Source organism: Corvus cornix, chromosome 19 (assembly GCF_000738735.6).
Source record: "Corvus cornix cornix isolate S_Up_H32 chromosome 19, ASM73873v5, whole genome shotgun sequence".
Taxonomy (NCBI): domain Eukaryota; kingdom Metazoa; phylum Chordata; class Aves; order Passeriformes; family Corvidae; genus Corvus; species Corvus cornix.
Window position 1 is genome coordinate 8,343,864 of NC_046348.1, and position 20,999 is coordinate 8,364,862.

Genomic DNA, 20,999 nt, shown 5'->3' on the forward strand with positions numbered 1-20,999 from the left:
CCAGCTGGACTGTAAAAAACCCAAAGGATTTCACATCAAAGGAAAATTAATCAGGTCAGGGAGCAGGTTCAGGGGTCAGGAGTCACATAAACAAAAGTATAATAAATCTTTATTCAGGAATGCAAGTACAATTAAGAGGCTTTAGAAACCCCTCAGGAATGCAGCAAGGAAGTGGAAGTGTCACAACATTCCTCAAAAATGCATCAACCATAATCCTTTAAACAGGCAAGGTAAAGTGCCAACCTCAGTGTTTTTGAACTCTCCAATTCCAAGTATTATCAACAGAATGTGTATACAGAAACATTAACAACTTCCCAACAGTGGACTTTAAACTCTTGTTCCAGAGAAATTCTTGTTCCTTAATAACCCAGGAGCTGTGACCAAGATGCTTCTGTAACAGATGAGCTTTCATTTACACAGCTAATTTAACATTTCCTTGTTTGTTGAGTTCCACAATCCCGAGTTCTTTCAGGATCTGAATTCTTGAGTCAGTGGCTTTCATATTCATCTTGTTCATCTGTGAAATACTCAGTGCTGCTCTGTAAGACAAAAACAATTTAGTAAAACATCAGGTCTGGCAGAAAAAGGCTAAAACGCACATGCTATTTAATCAATGATTTTTGTAAGTGCTCTGTAAATCTCAAACTTATTCATATTACCATCAACTTTTCTGTGATACCTCAAATCATAGCAGTCATTTCTAATCTTAGGGTTAAAGAGAGAATTTCTGAGTCAAAAACTTCCTGGTTTTGTAATATCAGCCTGTAAGAAATCCCCAGCACTCACCCCAGAGAGGGGTCAGAGAGGGGAGAGCAGAGTTTGGGCTCCCAGTTTAGTGTCAGGGCTTTTTGAAGTTACAATATGGCAGTGAATGCTTAAATTGCTGGCTTTATTTAATTTGAAAAGGCTGAAATTCTTTACAGTTTATAAAATTCTTTTAATGAATGGCTTTGAGTCTTACCTGTTCTTCTTTACAACGAAGTGGTTAAATAACCCCTTGTACAAATAGTTCAAGTCTGCTAATTTGACAGTGCTTCTGACGCTCCTAGGCACACTCATAAATGTTTCCTCAGTCAATGGTTTGAACTGGGGGTCTAAAAAGTTGGAAATAGAAGATATTTGTTAAAAAAACTGGAAATGGAAAATATTTGTTTCTTAAGAAATTGGGTCAAAGATAGAAAGTACTTCCATTACTGTTCAATCACCCCCCTAAGTGGGACTAAAGGAAGATTTTCCAGCAAGAGAAAGGAAAGAAGAAACAATCACTGTACCTGGAGGCTTAGTAAAAAATCGTTTAATTTGAGATCTGATGAGAATTGATAAATTTGGTCTGTCAATGACTAGTTGGTCTTGTTTTTTGAAAAAAAAAACTAAACCAACTGTGCAAATTCCTTTCTCAAAGCAGGGATAAATGGATTTAAAAAGAGCTATTTCTAAGGTAAGATTAGTGCACCATTTCTTCCAGACCATAAACACAACAGTTTTCCACTTCAGTCCCATCAAAAGCAAGGAAAAAAAAAATCCCAGAAACACAACAACTACTCATGGAATGTAACTAAGGGGTCAGGTCCTTCTAGTAAAGTCTAAATTCTTCACATAAAACCAGTAGATACTGGTGCTTGAGACTGAAAACAGTGAATTTACTGCCTATCACAGCTTCTATGAGAAGAAAACAGTTGGAAGTTTATTTTTTCAGCACCCACCTTCAGCTGAGTCAGGGACTGTAGGTCCTGGACAGGATGGCTAAAAATAAACAATAATGTCAGTATTTGTTAGTATTTCGCCTAGAAATCATTTTTTACACTTTCACTTCTGCCTGAAATTGACATTAATTACATTTTACCATTGGATAACCAAAGATCTTGCTATGATCTGAAGTCAACAGCAAAATCTTAGGGATTAAACACAGTTTCAAATAAATTAAGTTTAAAATGGATACAGAAAGATTTATATGCAAGTCAGATGAGCGTCTCCAGCTTTCCAGCATGGATCTGAAAGCACTGCACATGATTTAGAATTAATAATGGACATAAATTGAGAGCATTTATCAAGGGAGGAGCCCATATTTGCAAACAAAGAGGGAGTGAAGCTGCAGGAATTGGACAGGTTTCATGCAAACCAACAAGCAACAAAGGGACAGAAAATGAGGTCTCCTGTGACAGTGGGCAGTGAGGAGAAGTAGAAAAAGAAAAGGTCCATCAGAGAAACACCCTCTGTTAAGCTTATTTAATATTTTTAATATGAGACCCAGAGCAAATATTTGCAGATAATGATACTGGCTAATTACATATTGAGCTATGGGAGAAGATCTGACTTTTTAACAAGTATTAATTTAGATCTATGTTCTATTGCATTGCAGTTAGAATAGATTGTTACTCATATCCCAAAATTTGTTGAATATTTCACAGGAAATTAAGTTTCTCCCCACTTTGAGATACTTTGGTTTGAATCAATGACATTCCTCACTCCCACCCAAATGTTTCTTTATCAAGAAGATCAACAAGAGCAACCAACTGCATCTCTGACAAGAAACATAAACACATCCCAATTAAAAAATAACAGGAACAAAGTCTTCTCAAAGCTAATTTTTCCTTTGTGGACCATCTAATTGGAACAATTAAAAAAGCTTAATCTGTATAGAATAAAAATGAAAAAGTCTGTTAAAGAACTTAATCCCATTTCTGAAAAATTCCATTCATTCGAGAGGTATTAAATCACCAAATCAGCCCCTTCTGCATTCAGCTGCACTCGGGATTAAAGGTTTCTGGAATACTGACACTCCATGCCCTAATTACCTCTTCCACTGGCAATTCCACTTCTTTTCCAGTTTGCAAGTTTAACTGCTGAGCTGCAGTCTGTTCTTCTGCTGACAGAGGCAAGCTCTGGAAAAAAAAAAAAGCAAACACAGAGAAGTCTGATACTTCAGTTCCCGAGGTGATGATATTTACAGAAGGACTCAATGCTTGTGCAGCCTTTTGCTCATGGAAACTGACAGTAGACTCCTGATTTCCTTCCACTGAAAGCAAATGTACAAGCTAAGTATTTCTGAAAAATCAACCATAATCTTCCTCTAGTACCAATGCTATAAATTAGTCAAGTAAGATAAATTTTTCAATTAAAAAAAAGAAGACTTACATTTCTCCAGAAGTTTAATCCACCTTTGGTTTAGGAAATACAGAAAGTACAAGAAAATCTTTACCTAAAGCTCTACATATAACTCAAGAAAAGGATCTTCCACTTTAAGAAAATCCCAAGTATAAAATTATTCTGGGGAGAATATCCTTGAAACACAGTGAGATATGATCTGTTTTCCTTTCTGTGACATATAACCACTGTCTTTTAAATCATGATACAGCCCATTTTGTCTATAAAAAGTTACCAGTAACTTGCCCAGAGCTGTTGACAGATTAAACCCAATCTCCAGGTACTGTCATTAGAATATTGATCTAAATCACCTTATTTGTAAAGGGACAAAATTAATGCTTTCACAATCTCTTCAGTAATGAAGCAGTGTCTGAAGACCACTTATGAAAATGTTGTTTGTTGTTGGGTTTTTTAACAACTTAAACATTATCTTAGGAAAAACAGCTTTGGACTAACAGCAATCCCAGGGTGTTTGTTACAATGGTTTTAACTTTCTCCCTTCAGGCAGTGAAAATACATTTGCCATTTAAAAGCTTTTTAGCCTTTTAAAACTGGCTTCACTTTCTATTTTCTTTAAGGTGTCTACTTCCAAAAGCTGTCAGTGTGGCCCTGGGACACAGCTGTGCACAGAGGTGTTGATTCCTATGAAATGACCCAAACTGTGCCACTATTCACACTCCTCAGCTCCAAATCTGACCACCACCAGTTGTAACTGCTGGGGGGATTGGGATTTACAGGAGGAGCTTCAATCCTGCCAGCATTCCTTCTGGGAAACTGTCTCCTTATCTTCTAAGAGTCTGCACAAACAACAGTTTCCAATGGAACCACTCGTGCTACATAAAGGTTACAAAGCTCATGTTCGTTCCCGGGAGTGAAAACAAACTGATTTAAATGAAAATACCACCTCCAGTTCAGTTCGTTGCTGCAGTGCCTGAACTATCTCCATTGTTTTCTCCAGGGCAGCACGGATGCTCTCCATGGATTCCTTCTGCTCCATGGAAATTTTTTCCATCTGCACACACAGGGATTTGTAACGGGATTTCAGCACTGGGAGTTCTTTCAGGAGAGCAACTGGATTCTCCTGTGTGAGTAGAATATTTAAATTATGTAAGATGATAAAATTAATGTGGCCACAAATCAATTAAAAGTGCAGCTGTTGGAGACACCAAAATTTAACAAGAAATGACCCTTTACAATGAAAATGTACCAGAGAAAAGGACTTATTTATAAAATCCTTTACATTATGTCATTTATTGTTTTCTTCTCATCTCTCTCCCAAAGCTGAATTTGGTCATTGCTTGTTGGCAAGTTCATCTTGGATCTCAGAGCAAGGGTGAGTTTTAGCTCAGATTGGAATCTGTGGCCTGAATTTAGGTGTTAACACCACTAATTTCTCAGAGCAGAAAATGGGAGAATTTCACTATCCCAAGAAACCAAAGGAGTTTGGTTTGAATTCATGTTAGGCCACTTATCTTGATACATGACACAGCAAATACTTAACAATAATAATAATAATAATAACAATAATAATAATAATAACAATAATAATAATAAAAGCCTGACAATAGATGAAAGAACAGCCACATATATTTCAGGTTTAAAGAAAAATATCCATTTATTACCAACTTCATGCAAAAAAATTGAATTTAATCTGAAAATACTACCTCTGCTGCTGTATCATCAGGAAGACTTTTCAATATTTCAAACTCCACTCTGTGCTGAATATAATCCAGATCAGATTCTGCTTTCTGGAACTAAAATATTTAAGGTCAGGCACAGTATATTAAAAACCAAAAACTGCAGACAAACCCCAAACTGTGTTTCAGGAAAGCAGGAGGCAGCTGCCTCCCTTTGAAAGGTTCAGGGACCATAAAAGTTTTCAAATTTAACTTTTTCAAATATTAAGAGTTCTGTCAGCAAAAGTACAACACTCAGTTATTTACACAGAGGAGGTTATGAGTAAATTCAGGATCCAAGAGTATCATCAGAGCTTTTATTAATAATCATATTAGGGATGTGTTCTTTCAGATGGTTTTAATACCCACAAAACATTTTATTATTCCCTGATAAAACAGACTGACTAACAGCTCATAAAATTGATGACATCACTTTTCTTTCCTTGGGATAAATAAGCCACCAGAGAATTGTCTAATTGCCTTGTAAAACAGTCTGCTGATAGCATTACTACTTAATTAATTTTAGTCTGCAATTTTAATATCTATTAAAGACTTCCACTTTCAAGAAAGGCAGTTTTCCCAGCTCCCAAGCAACTCATTAATTCTTTGACATAATAACTCAGTGATTTCACAGTCACAGAAGAGACAATGATGAAAGCAAGTTTAAAATGGTTGTGACTTCCTTAACTTGGTTTTCACTGTTTATATTGAGATTAACCCCAAAGTAACCATTCTGATTTTTTTTTTAAGGATCAAAGTAAGGCTGCATTTGTTACAGGCAGTGCTACAAAACAACAAATATTCACAGTCTGTGGTCAGGCTGGGATTCCAAAGGGAAATTTATGTTTTAAACATCAGCCTTGGGATCCACCTTCAGGAATGGCCATTAATGCCTTTGAGGATCTGGAAACTCAGCCTGAAGGAATGGGATTCGATCCAGGATACTCTGCAGTGAAAGCCTCTTTCTGAGGGAGTGAAGATGGATGATGTTTCATACACCTCCAGTACATTTTCAAATAATAGCTTAAGAAAAGGAAAATAAATCTAGTGAAGAGCCTGTGCATCTATAAATCAAGGGGAAAGCTTTCACCCAGTACTGCCATAATTCACCATCTGCCCAAGAAAACTCCTTCCTACACCTGCCCCAGAAACCAGCCAGGACAAAATCCAAGAATAAAATACTTTTCAGTACACTGTACATTTTTAAAGAGTTCATGAGGGATTTCTTCCCCGACTGCTCAATGGTTTCTGTTCTCCTCCACTAAGAAATATTTGTAGGTTTTCATTTCCACAGCAGGCACCCCCAAAAGAACATTTTTTGCTTTTTTCTAGCTCCTCCATTTTATCAGTTTTTGGGAAAGCAGACAACAAAGATGAGCTGCTTTCAAAATGAGCCATTAAATATTCAATACTGATAACCCGAGACTTCCACAAGGAGCTAACTAACATCCTGCTACTACTGTGATTCAGGACATTAAAAACTGGATGTGAAGCTAAATGTGGCTAGAATATTAAGATTTGTGACAAGATTAACACAGTTCAGTAGGACTGGTTTTATTTTATAAATATTTATTTCTTGCTGCATTTCAGGAAACATCCACCTGCAAAAATCTCCCCTTAATGTTCCAGGTCAGAAGCATTTGTAGGATGATTATTTCATGGCAACCACATAGAAAATGCAGGGTTTGAAGTGTAAATTTGTAATTTACTCACAGGCTTAGAAGAAAATGTTAGAAACTGAGGCAAGAGTGAGGCCAGTGCTGAGGGCTCTGCTCTCAGATGCTTTGACAATACTATTGCACTGCTCTCTGTATAGTACAGTAGTGCAATAAAGTCAGAGCACTCGTTAGCAGCAACAATTCTGGGCAACAATCAATCACACACTCACCAAAAAAAAAAGGAAAAAACCACATCAACTCAGCCAGAGGTTTCTGTGGATCGTGAAGAGTTGGATAAGGTTAAAGCTCACCAAGTCCTAACACGCACATACAAAAACTCACATTGTTATTATTCATAATCTGTCATTCCACTGATCAAGAGGGGAAAAAAACCCAACCACTCAATAAAATGCTCAACAGATCTGTCAGAAATTCAATTTCAAACTCCTTGGTTCTTTTTAAACTGGAAATTCCATTTTCCAAGTGTATTTATTGCTTGGATTTGCCTCGTAGCAAGCTAAGATTCTAAACTGCCATCACACAGATGTTCTTAAACTGCATTACAGGGAATATCTTCTAGACAGCCAAGTTTGTTCTTTATAATTTACAGGTGCTGAATCACATTAAAATGAACTTAAGCACTCCTTTCCCAACTCTGGGGATGTCCTTTACCACTGGAGTGTGAGAGCACCATCACAGGGAGGGTGTATTCCATAAACCTCAGTGAAGGTGGGGTTTTTTAACACAACAGTAACTTGTTTACTTTACTGAGAGCTTGAGAACTCTCGGGGTTTGAAGGTGCTGAGATCCTTAACAAAATGCAAAGAAACCTGGGAATGGAGTGGAGAGAGGGGGATGTTTGCTGATGTACACAGAGCTGAGTCACCTGGACCATTTCTAAGACACAGAGATGATGGCATTTGTCATTAAATGACAGTCAATGTTTCTCCTTGGCAAGTGAGTAGAAGACAATGAGTAAGAAAAAACAAACCAGTGGCAATCTAATTTTACAGCTGTTTTGCAAATCACCTTCTGGTCTCAGACAGTGACTTGGGATGTGACTGTAACCACAGTAAGAATACAGAGTAATGCAGATTGTATTGCTGGCCAATGCCCTTTTAACATTGCACTGCTTTTTGTGCATCATCACCAGTAGTACAACATAAAAAGGGCACTGGACAGACACCACACAGGGACAGAGGAGGTGCAGTATCCCAAAAAACAGGGACAGCAATGAATCGAATTGCTCTGAATGAAGCACTTGCAGCTCATCTGAGAGTTTAACCATTTGTTATCCGGTTTTGGCAAATGGATCTCCACAAAGTTTCCCTCAGTGCAGGCTGGGCATTAAAGGTAAATGAGATGATTGTGCACAAGGATGCTCTGTGTATTCATTGCAGGCCTGACTGTGCCTCTTGAAGCTGCTGGAAAGATCCCAAATCCCAGCTGACTCCAAGGAACTTGTGCAGCCCAGTCCTGAGTCCTGAAATACAGCGCCTGGAGTTCAGGGAATCATGGAATGGGTTGGGTGGGAAGGGACCTTAAAGCTCATCCCATTCCACCCCTGCCATGGGCAGGGACACCTCCCACTAAATGAGGTTGCTCCGACCTGGCTTCGACATATTCTTATTTAAATTAGCAGTTTTATGATCTTTTCCATAATTAATCTAATACTGTAGATGTTATGGTGCTCCTGTCACAAATAACCATTGATTACCTGGTATTTTCATACCCATTGTTCTCTTCAAGCTCCCACTAATTACTTTATCCCTGCTTCCATGCGACTAAAAAGAAGCTTTCCATGAAATTCATGTCAAAACCTCCAGGGAAACTAGAAGTGTTATTTTATCACACTTCTGTGGAGAGAGCTGACTTCACAGGAAATCCAGGACGAGGAAACAACAAAGCAGAAGGAAAAGCAAGAGGCACAAAGCTGTGAGATGTGAGATTATTCTGAATTCCAGAATAAAAGCACCCGTTAACTTAAAGGGAGCACAACCACCTCCCTGTTCACATGTCCTAAAATGAGAATCACTTTCAATAAAACACAAAAACAAACCATTACTATAAATAAATAAATAAAGCCTCTAACCCAAGTATCTCTAAACATATTTCTGAATTAAACTAGCCTTAAAAAAGAAAAAGGATACTAATATATGGGGAGATCAAGCTTACACTATGGGGCACAAATGTAAAAATATTATTTAGAAGCAAGACCAAGGTTTGAGGGAGAGCACAAAGAACTTGGCTGGTTGGACACAGCTTCGCAGTGCCCCTCCAATGAGGGGAAACACAGCACAGCTCTTTTTCGGGAGGTTAATTTTTGCCTTTTTTCACTTTTCCAGGAGTGGGGCAGGCAGAGAGGCTACCATTACATATGGGACAGCCCCGTCGTGCTTCGGGGGGCTGCCTCAGAGCACTGGAAAGGAGCGAAAGGCTGGAAAAACTACAGGAATTTGGGGCTCGGGAAGGGAGGGCCGAGGGGGCCATCGCCCCGCTTCCCCCGCGCGCCCGCGCCAATGGACCAGCCCAGCCCGCCTCTCCCCCCCGCAGCGAAAACGGTCCAGCCCAGGTGAGCGCTCCACCCTCGCCCCCCGCTGGGAGAAAATGGACTAGTCCGGGAGCTCCACTCTGCCCCGCGCCCCCCCTCCCGCCGCGGGGACATGGACGGCCCGGCCGCGTCCCCCCGCAAGGCGGGCAATGAGCGCGCCCACCCCCACCGCTCCCCCCAGGTGCGCGGGAAATGGCCGCGCCCTGCCCCGTGCCGAGGGGTGAATGGAGCGGCGCAAGCCCCGCCCCTCGGGGGGGCGGCGGAATGGACCGGCCCGGCCGAACCCGCCTGACCCGGACGCGGCCGGCGGGCGCCCCATCGAGGGCGGCGCGGGCCGCGCTCAGGGCCCGGATGGGGAACGCGGGCGCGGCTGAGCGGCCGCTCTTCCGTCGCGCCGCGCCCGCGCCCCCGCTCTCCCTCCCTTCCTCCCTCCCTCCCGCGGCGGCCCCGCGCCCTCCGAGGCGCCGCCGCCACCGGCCCGCGGCGCGGCCGCCCCTCAGCGCGGCCGCCGCCCGCCCTCACCAGGGTCTCGAGCCTGGTAACCGCCGTCTCCATGTTGAATAGTTGACATTCCTCAGGCGGCGGCGGGGAGATCCCCACCCCCCGCGCCGCGGCACGGGAGAGTCGGCGGCGCCCATTGGCCAGCTGTCACTCGCCGCGCGCCTCCCATTGGCTCGCGGCTCGCGGGGCGCGCTCGCCATTGGCCCGCGGAGAATGTAAACCCGCTCCGAGGTACGGCCGAGCCCATTGGCCCGGAGTGGGCTCCGGCGGTGATTGGCCGGGGCGGGGCGCGCGGCGCTGGCGGGAAGCGGCGCGGGCCCGTCTGTTGCGGCTCTGAGGGGGCGGGGGCGCCGCTCCCCCTTCCCGCTCCTCTCCCGGTTGCGCCGGTGGCCCCGGCGGGGCCGCTGCTCTCCCCGTTCACCCCACCGGCCTTCCCCAGGCGATCGCTGCCCGCAGCCGATTGGCGGGACCGAACCGCTCGTCCAATGGCGGCGGCGCTCGCCTCAGCGCGCCCGGGACGGGGCGGGGCAGCGCCGGCCCCTCTCCCGTAGAGCGCGGGCGCGCCTCGACGCGACGGCCAATCAGCGCGCGGCTTACATGCGCCGCGTGGGGGGGCCGGCAGAGAGCGGCGCTGCCATTGGCTGGGCGCGGCGCGGGGAGCGGTTTGAATCGGCGGCGGCGGCGGGCGCGGAGCGCGGCCGGGGGACTGGGCGGCCCCGGGACACCCCCGGGGATACCCCCACAGGTGTGTGTAGGTGCGGGTGTGAGAGAGCGAGAGGGAGAGGGAGGGAGAGGAGAGGAGAGGAGTCCCCGCTCTTGCGGGGTCCTAGGTGAGCAGGGCTGAGGTGTTACCGGTCACCGGTCAGTGACCGGCCCGGGCCGCCCTCAGCATCCTTCCCTGGACTCTTCGTGTCTTTTGTCACCGTTCTCCCCAGGCGTCATTTTCCCCAAATTCAGTACTTGTCACGTCAGGATAAAGAAAAACTGAACGTCCGTTTATTTATTAATAGTTATGACGTTTCTGTTTCGTTTATAATATTTCTAATTACGTCTTTATTTATGTGTGTATCTATAATATTATTTATAATATATTTATGTATGTATTTAATTCACTCATATTTTTACTGTATTTATAATAGCTATTTATTAATGCTATCTATCTATGGTATAAATAGAAAAGGGAAAAAGAAGTTCATGTAAAATGGTGCTTTCTGCATTCACTACTCGTGCACAAACACATCTCCATGGATCATACTAAATTAAGGATATGGTTTTTATCACTGGTACATGATAATTCCACCAAGGCAGCAGTGACTAACCTCTGACTGACTGGCTTTCTGAGGTGCAGCGCACGTTATTCTCTTTGGTGGCATCTCTGTCCCAATGTACAATTTGGTTTAGCTCTCTACATTCATTTTAAATTTGTCTTTTTCACCAGCAATGGCAAGGTATAAGAAATGCAAACGAAAACGAAGAGCCCGAGCAAATTTTCGACTGGAAAAAAAGAGAAATGCTGTAACCCCTCAGGGCTCAGTTTGTTCCTCTCCACGGTAAGACGCTCAGCTCGAACTTTGCCTTCTCACTCCATCCCTGGGTTTGCTGTTTGCTCCCAATGGTTCATGGAAAAGAGGGAAGGATTTGTGCCAAGTAGATGTGGCACTTCATATCTTTCGGTGTTATTCAGTTGAAGGCTGGACATGATGACCTTGGAGGTCTTTTCCAACCTTAATGTTTCTATGATTAGTAACCAGGAAAAGCAATTTGAATAAAAAAGTGTTTCAAATAGGATTCCCCCCTCTCCTTTATTGATATGTATCTTGGCCTTTCCAGGTTTCTGTGATCACATTTACTCTGTTGTTACCTGCTGGTACCTACCTGTAGTTTCCAGATGATTGGTCACAGTTAACTTTTTTAGAGGCTGACATGGTAAATAAAGTTCTGGCCTCATTCTGAAATGTTCTGTTGCAGGTCACCAGCTCATCTCCCTCTGAACACATCACCAGTCCCAAGGTGCTCCCTCTGGTCCTTAGCCTTGCCCAGCGTAAAAAATGTGGTAAAACCCTTGACAACAGCAGCATCATTTCTGTACTGGTGGTGCCAGAGCAGGGTTGCACAGGTATATCCTTTCTCTGATATTAGATTTTTCTGTTTCAAAGAGGGATTAATGCTGTTTACTTTGTGGAAATACTTCATTGTACCAATTTCTTTTGTTCTGTTAGTACCCCTCCTAAAATTCAGATTGATCTTTAGAAACATCTGAAGAAAGTCAACACACAAATATACATAATCTGCTTTCTTTTTGTGCTTAGAGCTTTAAGGTGGTTAAAGACACCATATTTCCATCACAAGTCTACCTAAGGGAACTAAATATGTTCAGGGAGAAGCTGGAGAAGTTGGAAAGTGAATTTTCCAAGCTACAAGGAGCACTCCAGGTCAGTCTCAGTCCGGCTGGGGCAGGGGAACGTTGGCCTGGGTGAGAATGTGAGGAACTGTGGTCAGTGCAGATACACTGAAATCTGAGCAGCTCCTCAGGGGCATTCTCTGCACTCAGAGCTGCTAAACTGCTGCTACCTCACAGCAGGAGGGAACTGTTTATATCCTTATAGCTCAATCTTAGCCAGCACCTTTGTTGTCTAAAATCCCGCCTACTTTTGCCAGCAGATTTAATGTTCTCTTTATTTATTTGTGTCGCTTTCAGATGAACAGAGTGGCAGCTTTGTCTTCAGAAAGTTCTCTTTGCCAAAGGTGTCATAAGCCAGTTCTGGGTGCTCCTGTGGGGACAGAGATGGATCCACCACCATCAACATCCGTGCCATCCATACCCCCTCCTCCTCCTCCTCCTCCTCCTCCTCCTCCTCCTCCTCCACCGCCGCTGCCCCCACCAAAACTGCCTCCAGCACCTCTCCTCCTCCAACGGGGCACAGCCTCCAAACCACTGCTGGTAGGGAATCAGAAAGTTCCTCTATTTTTGATTTCATGTCTGCATTCTCTTTGGACCTGGATTCATCGGGAATGAGCCTCTCCGTGAGCGCTCAGTCACTTTCCCATCCTAATTTCCCTTCCAAACCCCTTTGCTTTCAGGCACCACCAGTGAAAAAGGATGGGCCCATGCACATCACCCTCAAAGACCTCCTGAATGTTAAACTGAAGAAGACAAACAGCAACCTGAGAATGGACAAGGTAAACTGGAGGACACGGGGATGAATAGGTGGTGGTGTATCAAGGGAAAATCCACCCTGGAACTGCTGTATTTCCTGCAAAATTGATGCTCATCCAAACACCCAGTGATCAGTTTCAAGTAACCATTCTAATTCTGCACCTGGGCTTTGGAAGGGAAGAAATAAAGTGACAAACTCCAATCTCACCTGGCACTCAGGACAGCTCTAATTTTACATTTAAGGGTGTGGGGCTTTCATGTAGCTTTGCATATTATCAGTAGATTTTGGACTTGCTTTTGCCCAGCTGGAATTTTGTTTGCAGAAGTGTTTAGGGGTTTTTTTTTTGGTTTTTTTCCTAAATAAATCTATTTTTATCCAAGACATATTCAAATCTTAATAATTCAAAAAAAGCATAAAAGCCATAAACCACAAAAATCTTTCAGAGTATAAATATTAAATGGATTTCAGGGTAGTGAGACTTTCTGAAGTTTTATTTGGGGTAACATTTCTTTCCTTGCTTTAGGAACAATCACCAGTGAAGCCATGCAGGGCATTAATTACAGTCACAGATCTACAGAGCGTTAGTCTGAGACCTAAATCCAAGCCATCAGCTCATGCTACAAAATCTTTAATGTAAGATGTTTCTTCCTTATTTTGATATTAGATTTTTCTGTTTTAAACAGTGGTTAACATTTTTTACTGAGTGGAAAATATTTCATTGTACCAGTTTCTTTTGTTCTCTTAGTACCTCCCCTAAAAATCAGATTGATCTTCGGAAACATCTGAAGAAAGTCGATATACAAAGGTCTGCTCCTTTTTATTCTCTTGAATTCTATTTTTCTAATCTAGAAAAAATAGAGAACCAATCAAACTCATCATGATTCCCCTTTCAGAAGTCCTGGTGGCACTCCTCTAAATAATAAAGAAAACACTGAAAGTGGCTCTGGGCTGACACCGATAATGACACAGGCACTACGGCGCAAATTTCAGGCAAGTCACTCTGTTTCTCTTCTTGGAATCATAAGGTGGCTTTAAAATCCACAGAATTCCTTACTGATTGAAGGACACTGCAGAATGGACATTCCATGGCAGATTGTTTGACAATCCCAAGAGGAAAAATTGCTTTTTTGGTGGCCATTTGGGTGCCTCAATGCTGACTTTAAAAGTCATAGTTCCACTTTGCAGAAGAAGAAAATGGGAGGGTTGATAGCATCTCTTGTTTGAATGATTTGCTGTGTCTGTTTCATGGTTTCAGCTATGAATTGCACTGTTTTACCTCAGTGATGATGAGTTCAGATATCCAGGTTCTGACCCTTCCCTTCTTTTGACAGATGGCTCACCCAAAGAGTCCCTCGCCTGCACGGTTGAGTGCTGCAAACAGCTTTGATGAAAAGTAAAAAGGAAAGTAGGTTTATGGAACAATGTATTTTCCATTTGTGGTCAGGAAGCCACTTGAATCCCATTTTTAGCACACTCAGGCACATGTATTTGTAAGTAAATCTAGTGCACAGGAAAACGGGCCATTATGAAACCCTGTAAAGCAGATTGTGCTTTTTAGCTCTCTCTAATGTCTCTCGATTTGGTTGCATCTTCATTCATAATGGAGGAAAAAAATAGGAAATTTCCCAAGTCTTTTGACACCTGGGTGCTGCTGAAGCAGGGACTATTATGTTCCCAGCACTGGTGCTGCTTGTCATACAAATATGTGTGTGTTTGCTGAAATTCAGTTATTTTTATATCTTTTATATCTTTTTTTAACAAAAAATATCTTGACGGTATTTGTACAGTTTCAAAGAAAAGCAACAGTTTAATGCACTAATGTTATTAAAGTGGAAAGCTGCAAGATTCAACAAACAGTTCAAGTCTGTGGCTACAAATGTACGAAGCCGCTGCACCGTGTATCACTGCTGGCTGGTGTCTGATCACTATTAAAAGGCTGCACTGCTTAAAGACAAGCAACTCAAAGCCTCCTTCCAAGTCCAGTTCAGGGGTGGGCAGAGGTTGTGCCTGTACCGCGGCTCAGCTCAGGACACGGACCAGGACAAGGGCAGACCGTGAGTCCCGGTGGCACAGCCCTGAGCGCGCATCCCGCTCCCACCGCGCGGACCCGGACCCGAACCGCGGGGCCGGTGTTGGCTGTGCGGTCACACCCTCGGCGCGGTGCCGCGCCCGCAGCCCCCGCTCCCTGCGCCGTGTCCCGCCCTCCGGGGCGGGGCCGCTCATGCGCGGGGCCGGGCCCGGGGCTCCGCCGCTTCCGGGCGGGAGCGGAGCCGGGGCCGGGCGATGCCGCTGCCCGGGACCGGGCCGCCCGGGGCCATGGGCACGGCCGTGGGGCCCATGAGCCTGCGGGAGCTGCTGCTGGCGGCCGAGGCGGGCGGCGCGGCGGGCGGCGAGGAGGAGGTGTGCGTGGTGGGCATCTTCGGCAAAACCGCGCTGCAGCTGTGCTCCGAGAAGGAGGCCCTGGTGAGCACCGTGTGCGACCGGCAGGTGTTCCCGCTGTTCCCGGAGGAGGATCCCGAACTGGCGGACGGCGCCGCGGGGCAGGAGGGTGACCCGGCGACAAAGGACTACAACCAGCTGCAGGCGTACTACAGCCAGGAGAGCCGCGTGCTGTACCTGGTGCTCACCTCCATCTGCGACACCCCGCAGCTGCTGCGCGCCTGCAGGGACCTGGCGGCGGCCGAGAACCGGGAGGCCGGGCCCGGCCACCCCTCCGGCGGCCCGGCCCCGCTGCCCCACGCCGAGGCGCACGAGTTCTGGAAGCACCAGGAGAAGCTGCACTGCCTGAGCCTCCTCTACCTCTTCTCCGTCTGCCACATCCTGCTGCTGGTGCATCCCACCTGCTCCTTCGACATCACCTACGACCGCGTGTTCAGGGCGCTGGACGGTCTGCGGCAGAAGGTGCTGCCCTCCCTGAAGGCTGCCATCAAGGACTGCCCGGTCGGCAAGGAGTGGAAGCTCAACTGCAGGCCATGCCCTCCACGCCTCCTCTTCCTCTTCCAGCTCAACGGGGCTTTGAAGGTGGATCCGCTGCCAAGCAGGGGCCAGGACCCCTGTGGTCACCTGGAAAAGCCGCCCCCCAAGAAGCATTCCCCCAAGAGGAGGCTGCAGCACGCTCTGGAGGATCAGATCTACCGCATCTTCCGCAAGAGCAGGGTGCTGACCAACCAGAGCATCAACTGCCTGTTCACCGTGCCAGCCAACCAGGCTTTCGTGTACATTGTGGCCGGTGGGCCCCAGGATGGAGATGATCCCGTGGCCATGCTTCTCGACCAGCTGAGGAGCAACTGCACTATGAGAGAGACTGACTCGCTGCTGGCTCCCACCCTGTCGGGAGCCAGGAGGTATCAGATGATGAGGCACGGCCGGCAGCAGCTCTCCTTCCACGCAGAGAGCACCAGCAGCAGCTCCAGCTCCTCTGGGCAGCTCGTGGACTGCACCCTCAAGGAGTTCTTGTGGCAGCACGTGGAGCTGGTGCTCAGCAAGAAGGGCTTCGAAGACAGTGTGGGGAGGAACCCACAGCCCTCTCACTTTGAGCTCCCAACCTACCAGAAGTGGGTGGCTGCAGCTCTAAAACTGTATGAAGTGACCATCGAAGGCAAAGACGATGACCCCACCTGTGGTGAGCTGAGCTCAAAAATCATGAGCAGCATCAAAGTTTTGGAAGGCTACTTAGACATAGACACCAAGTTCTCCGAAAACCGTTGCCAGAAGGCTCTGCCCATGGCCCACAGTGCCTACCAGTCCAACCTGCCCCACAATTACACCATGACAGTGCACAAGAACCAGCTGGCCCAGGCCCTGCGCGTGTACAGCCAGCACGCCCGGGGCCCAGCCTTCCACAAATACGCCATGCAGCTCAACGAGGACTGCTACAAGTTCTGGAGCAACGGGCACCAGCTCTGCGAGGAGCGGAGCTTGACCGACCAGCACTGCGTGCACAAGTTCCATCTGCTCCCCAAAGCAGGTAAAGATGCTCACTTGTGCTTTGGTGTCATGGTTTAGTTTTGTATCTGCTTTAAAATGTCTTAGGCTGAAAGCACCGACTCTGAAATGTTGTGCAAGATGAAAGTTTGCAGTTCAAGGACTGGATGTGGCACTCGGTGCTCTGCTCTAACTGATGAGGTGGTGACCAGGCAAAGGTTGGACTCGATGATCTCAGAGGTCTTTTCCAACCCAAATGATTCTGTCATCATCTCTGTACAGTGGGATCATAGCAGAGCTGCTGTGCAGGTTTCCTTTATGTTGTGTAATGTTTAGGAGCCAGTCCACTGTGAGTAATAACTCTGATTTTTGTAGTTACTCTGATGTTCTGATTTAGTGGTAACTCTGGTTCTGTCTTGCTAATTAGAAGCATTACACCGGAATCCTTCTAGTAAGAGGGGTGTAAGAACAAAGTTCTCTAAAAAGCATAAGTGTCCCCCTTTGTTTTAAATAATTGGTTGATCAGGGAGTCAAAACTGACTTCTGCACGTTTATTGTAGGCAGAAGAACTTTGAGCCTTCAGGAGGAGGTTGTAGAAACAAAGACTATTTGGTTTAGTGGTATAAACTCCGCTAGAACTTTGTATTATTAAAAGTGGGAAAGGGAGGAGTTGCTTGACAAACTGGTGGCAAATCACTTTGTGTATGTGTATAGCAGGGAGGGAGCAATGGATGAAGGGAATAAAAAGGTTTTGAATGGTGAGCAATTTACCCAAGGTTTGATTGATTTTGCTTTTAGGGGAAAAGCCAGAAGCAGACAGAAATCCTCCGATTCTGTACCACAACAGCCGGGCTCGTTCCACTGGTGCCTGTAACTGCGGAAGGAAACAAGCTCCTCGGGAGGACCCCTTTGATATCAAAGCAGCTAATTATGATTTTTACCAGGTAACTGTTAGGTCTATTGGTACTTGAAGCAGTGCTTTTGTTTCATCTGCAGAGTCTGTATTCTGAAGTGACCACAAGTTTCCTCTTAACCTTATCAACTTGTTGCTTGGGGAAGACATTTCTGGGAGCAGAAATGGGCTGACCAGGCTGGGCAGTTCCAGTCTTCACCAGTGCACACACACAGGAGCACCTGTTTATGTACCTGTTTACACTTTGTGTTGGTTCACGTGAATTCTAAATATACAGGTCTGTGGGCTGTGTTCCCACTGCTGCTTTGGTTCTCACATGGTGCAAACCTCTTGAATCTTAATTGTAGCTGCTCAGTGTTGTGACTCTGAGCTCCCTCGTCTCGGGGTGGATACTAAACCACGTTTTCTTTCTCGTAGTTGCTGGAAGAGAAGTGCTGTGGAAAACTGGAGCACATCAACTTCCCCATATTTCAGCCAAGCACACCTGACCCAGCGCCTGCTCGGGATGAATCATCACCCGCCCCTCCGGAAGGCGAGATCGAGAAACTCAAAGAGAAAGAACCTCAGACTCAGGGAGAGAGCACAGGCCTGAGCTTAGCCCTGAGCCTGGGCCAGTCCACGGGCAGCCTGGGCACTTACCCACCCGATGCCCAGGGCGGAGGGGACAATGCAGAAAGCCACGGGCAGAGCGGGGACTCCAAGAGTGAGAAGAGGCCGAGCCTGGTTGATCGCCAGGCATCTACTGTTGAGTACCTCCCCGGGATGCTCCATTCCAATTGCCCCAAAGGCCTTCTGCCCAAATTCTCCAGTTGGTCACTGGTCAAGCTGGGGCCTGCTAAGGCTTACAACTTCCACACAGGCTTAGATCAACAGGGCTTTATCCCAGGAACAAACTATTTAATGCCTTGGGACATTGTCATCAGGACGAGAACTGAAGATGAAGGAGACTTAGACACCAATTCCTGGCCTGCACCCAACAAGGCTGTTCCTGGGAAGAGAAGCGCGGTGGTGATGGGAAGAGGCCGGCGGAGGGACGACATCGCTCGAGCTTTTGTGGGGTTTGAATATGAAGATGCACGTGGGAGGAGGTTCATGTGTTCAGGGCCTGATAAGGTGATGAAGGTGATGGGAGGGGGGCCAAAGGAATCTGCCCTCAAAGCGCTCAATTCCGACATGCCCCTGTACATCCTGTCCTCGACGCAGGGACGGGGCCTCAAGCCCCACTATGCCCAGTTCATGAGGCTCTTCGTGGTGGTTCCTGATGCTCCTCTGCAGATCACCTTAACGCCTCAGGTAAGAAGTGCAGGAGGGAATCTGAGAACAGCAGAGGCAGGGGTGGTTGTGGAAACATTATTTGACATGGGTGACAGGAAAAGAGTCTCAAGAAACTCCAACTCAAACCAACTTCAGCCAAGACAGTCATTTCCAAAAGTATTTGTTACATAAGCACTTGGGATTTCTTAAACTTCAAGATGCCAAATTTATTCTTTGTATAAAGTAAGTTTAAAAAAATGTTTTATCAAGGATGAGTTATTGGCATTCCCTACTGTAATAATGGCTTTTTTTTTTAAAAAAAAAAAGCTAACAATGACTCTGTAAGAATGACTTTGTCATTTTAAATGTCATGGAGAAAAGCAGTGACTTATTGCTCAGATAGTTATTATTAGTTACCGTTTGAATTTAGGAGGCAAAAGAATGTTGGTTTTCTTAACTCTTCACCATTTTCTCCATTTTTCTAATACACATTTGAAAAAGCTCCATTTGCATTTTTTTACCTTTTTGAGGTAGTAATGATGTTTGATTACCTACGCATGTTTTCTTCCGGTTTTAGGTTCAACCAGGGCCACCACCCTGTCCTATATTTTACCCTGAGAAGCAGGAAATCACCCTTCCCTCTGATGGACTCTGGGTGCTGAGGTTTCCCTACGCATATGTGACAGAACGGGGGCCCTGCTTCCCTCCCAAAGAAAGCCAACAGTTAATGAGCTACAAAGTTCTCCGAGGAATACTGAAAGCAATTACACAATGAGAATGGTTTGGGCTGGACCTGTTTTAGTTTAAGAAGGCTGTCTTCTGTCTAATTCATGGGTTTTGGTTACCCAACAGTTGTCACTGCAATTGTGTGAAGCCCCCACTATTTCACTGGAACACGGTCAGATTGGAAATAAAGTTGATATCAAAGCAGGAAAAGGAATCTGAGGCATGTAAATTTTCCTTTTAATAAGTTTTCATATGTAAAAAATAAAAGCTGGTTTTCGTAAAGTGCTCATCCTGTATTACTAGATGTTTTGATGACAGTGCTTTACCCCATCCTATCTTTTTACATACCTATTTAGGAATATTCAAAAATTAGCATTGCCTTAAATCAAGAGTTTACTTTGTCATATTGAGGCAGTGATGAGCAAAATATTTTCTGGTTTTCTGAACAAGCTATTTGTATGTAGATGATGCTTTTAATGTGATGATGGGAGAAATCGTCTTTAGAAAAAAAAAAGATACTGCAGTTCTGATGTGTATTAACAGCAAATGCTGCTCACCTGTATCAAGTGCCTCTTGGTGCCAAGAAATCAGCCACAGTAAATCAACTTTTAACTGAGGTAAGATGTATTAGTGACAGCAGCTGTATGCTGAGACCTAATTTAATTTCTAGAATATTTGTTTCTAATTAGTATGCACACAAAATTTAATTTGCCAGTTTGCTATAGTACAGTAATATACTTCATGACCAGAGCTGAGACCTGGTTTCTGCTCAGATATGACATCTCTGAGGGGCTGGGTGAAGAAAATGCGTCCCTTCATTTGGAATACAACATTAGGGGTTGGATTAGACGGTCTTTAAAGATCCTTTCCAAGCATTCCTTGATTCTGTGATCTCTCGGGCTGGGTGTGGGAAAAGTGTCCCTCCCCTTTGGAATACGACGTTGCTGAGGGGCTGGATGAAGGAAACACCTCCCTGCGTTTGGAATATGACATCTCTGGGGAGCTGGGTGTGGGAAATGCATCTCTTCTGTACGGAATACGACAGTAGGGGCCGGACTCGATGATCTTTAAAGATCCAACCCAACCATTCCATCATTCTATGATCTCTGAGGGGCTGTGTGGGGAAAGAGCATCCCTCCGCTTTGGAATATGACGTCTCTGAGGGGGGGAAAACCACATCCCTTCGTTGGGAATACGACATCTGAGGAGCTGGGTGTGGGAAACGCATCCTTCCACCTTTGAGGAGAGAGCCGGCGCAACCAGGTGGAAAACGAAAGCGTGTAATTAAGATATACCCCACAGCATTTGCGAAGTGCTTTTTGACACTACCAGCCCCGCCCGTGAGGCGGGCGCTGGGCGGGGGTGCGGAAAACACATCCCTCCACCTGCGAGCAGGGGGCCAGGAGGGCGCGGTGGGCTACAAAAGAGCGTAATTGCGACTTGCCCCCACAGCGATTGTGAAGCGGCCGCGGCTGCGGGCAGCCCCTCACGGCC

The 20,999-nt window shown here is 45.6% G+C and overlaps 3 protein-coding genes across 3 annotated transcripts; 2 read left to right on the forward strand and 1 right to left on the reverse strand.

Moving 5' to 3' along the window:
• Positions 1 to 82: 82 nt before the first annotated feature.
• Positions 83 to 9,659, reverse strand: SKA2 (spindle and kinetochore associated complex subunit 2). The gene is made up of 7 exons (XM_039563077.1): positions 9,552 to 9,659; positions 4,809 to 4,898; positions 4,049 to 4,225; positions 2,796 to 2,882; positions 1,704 to 1,743; positions 962 to 1,094; positions 83 to 539 (listed from the first exon to the last, which is right to left on the reverse strand). The coding sequence occupies exons 1-7, from the start codon at positions 9,582 to 9,584 to the stop codon at positions 413 to 415; spliced, it is 687 nt and encodes a 228-aa protein (XP_039419011.1). The 5' UTR covers positions 9,585 to 9,659; the 3' UTR covers positions 83 to 412.
• Positions 9,660 to 10,127: 468 nt separating this feature from the next.
• Positions 10,128 to 14,845, forward strand: PRR11 (proline rich 11). Its single transcript, XM_039563172.1, has 10 exons — positions 10,128 to 10,275; positions 10,969 to 11,080; positions 11,499 to 11,646; positions 11,840 to 11,962; positions 12,229 to 12,471; positions 12,612 to 12,710; positions 13,212 to 13,321; positions 13,416 to 13,493; positions 13,582 to 13,678; positions 14,020 to 14,845. The coding sequence occupies exons 1-10, from the start codon at positions 10,128 to 10,130 to the stop codon at positions 14,083 to 14,085; spliced, it is 1,224 nt and encodes a 407-aa protein (XP_039419106.1). The 3' UTR covers positions 14,086 to 14,845.
• A 125-nt stretch (positions 14,846 to 14,970) lies between these two features.
• SMG8 (SMG8 nonsense mediated mRNA decay factor) lies at positions 14,971 to 19,719 on the forward strand. Its single transcript, XM_010402582.3, has 4 exons — positions 14,971 to 16,655; positions 17,411 to 17,556; positions 17,943 to 18,818; positions 19,357 to 19,719. Exons 1-4 carry the CDS (start codon positions 14,972 to 14,974, stop codon positions 19,552 to 19,554), a joined length of 2,904 nt encoding a protein of 967 aa, XP_010400884.2. The 5' UTR covers position 14,971; the 3' UTR covers positions 19,555 to 19,719.
• The last annotated feature ends 1,280 nt before the right edge of the window (positions 19,720 to 20,999 follow it).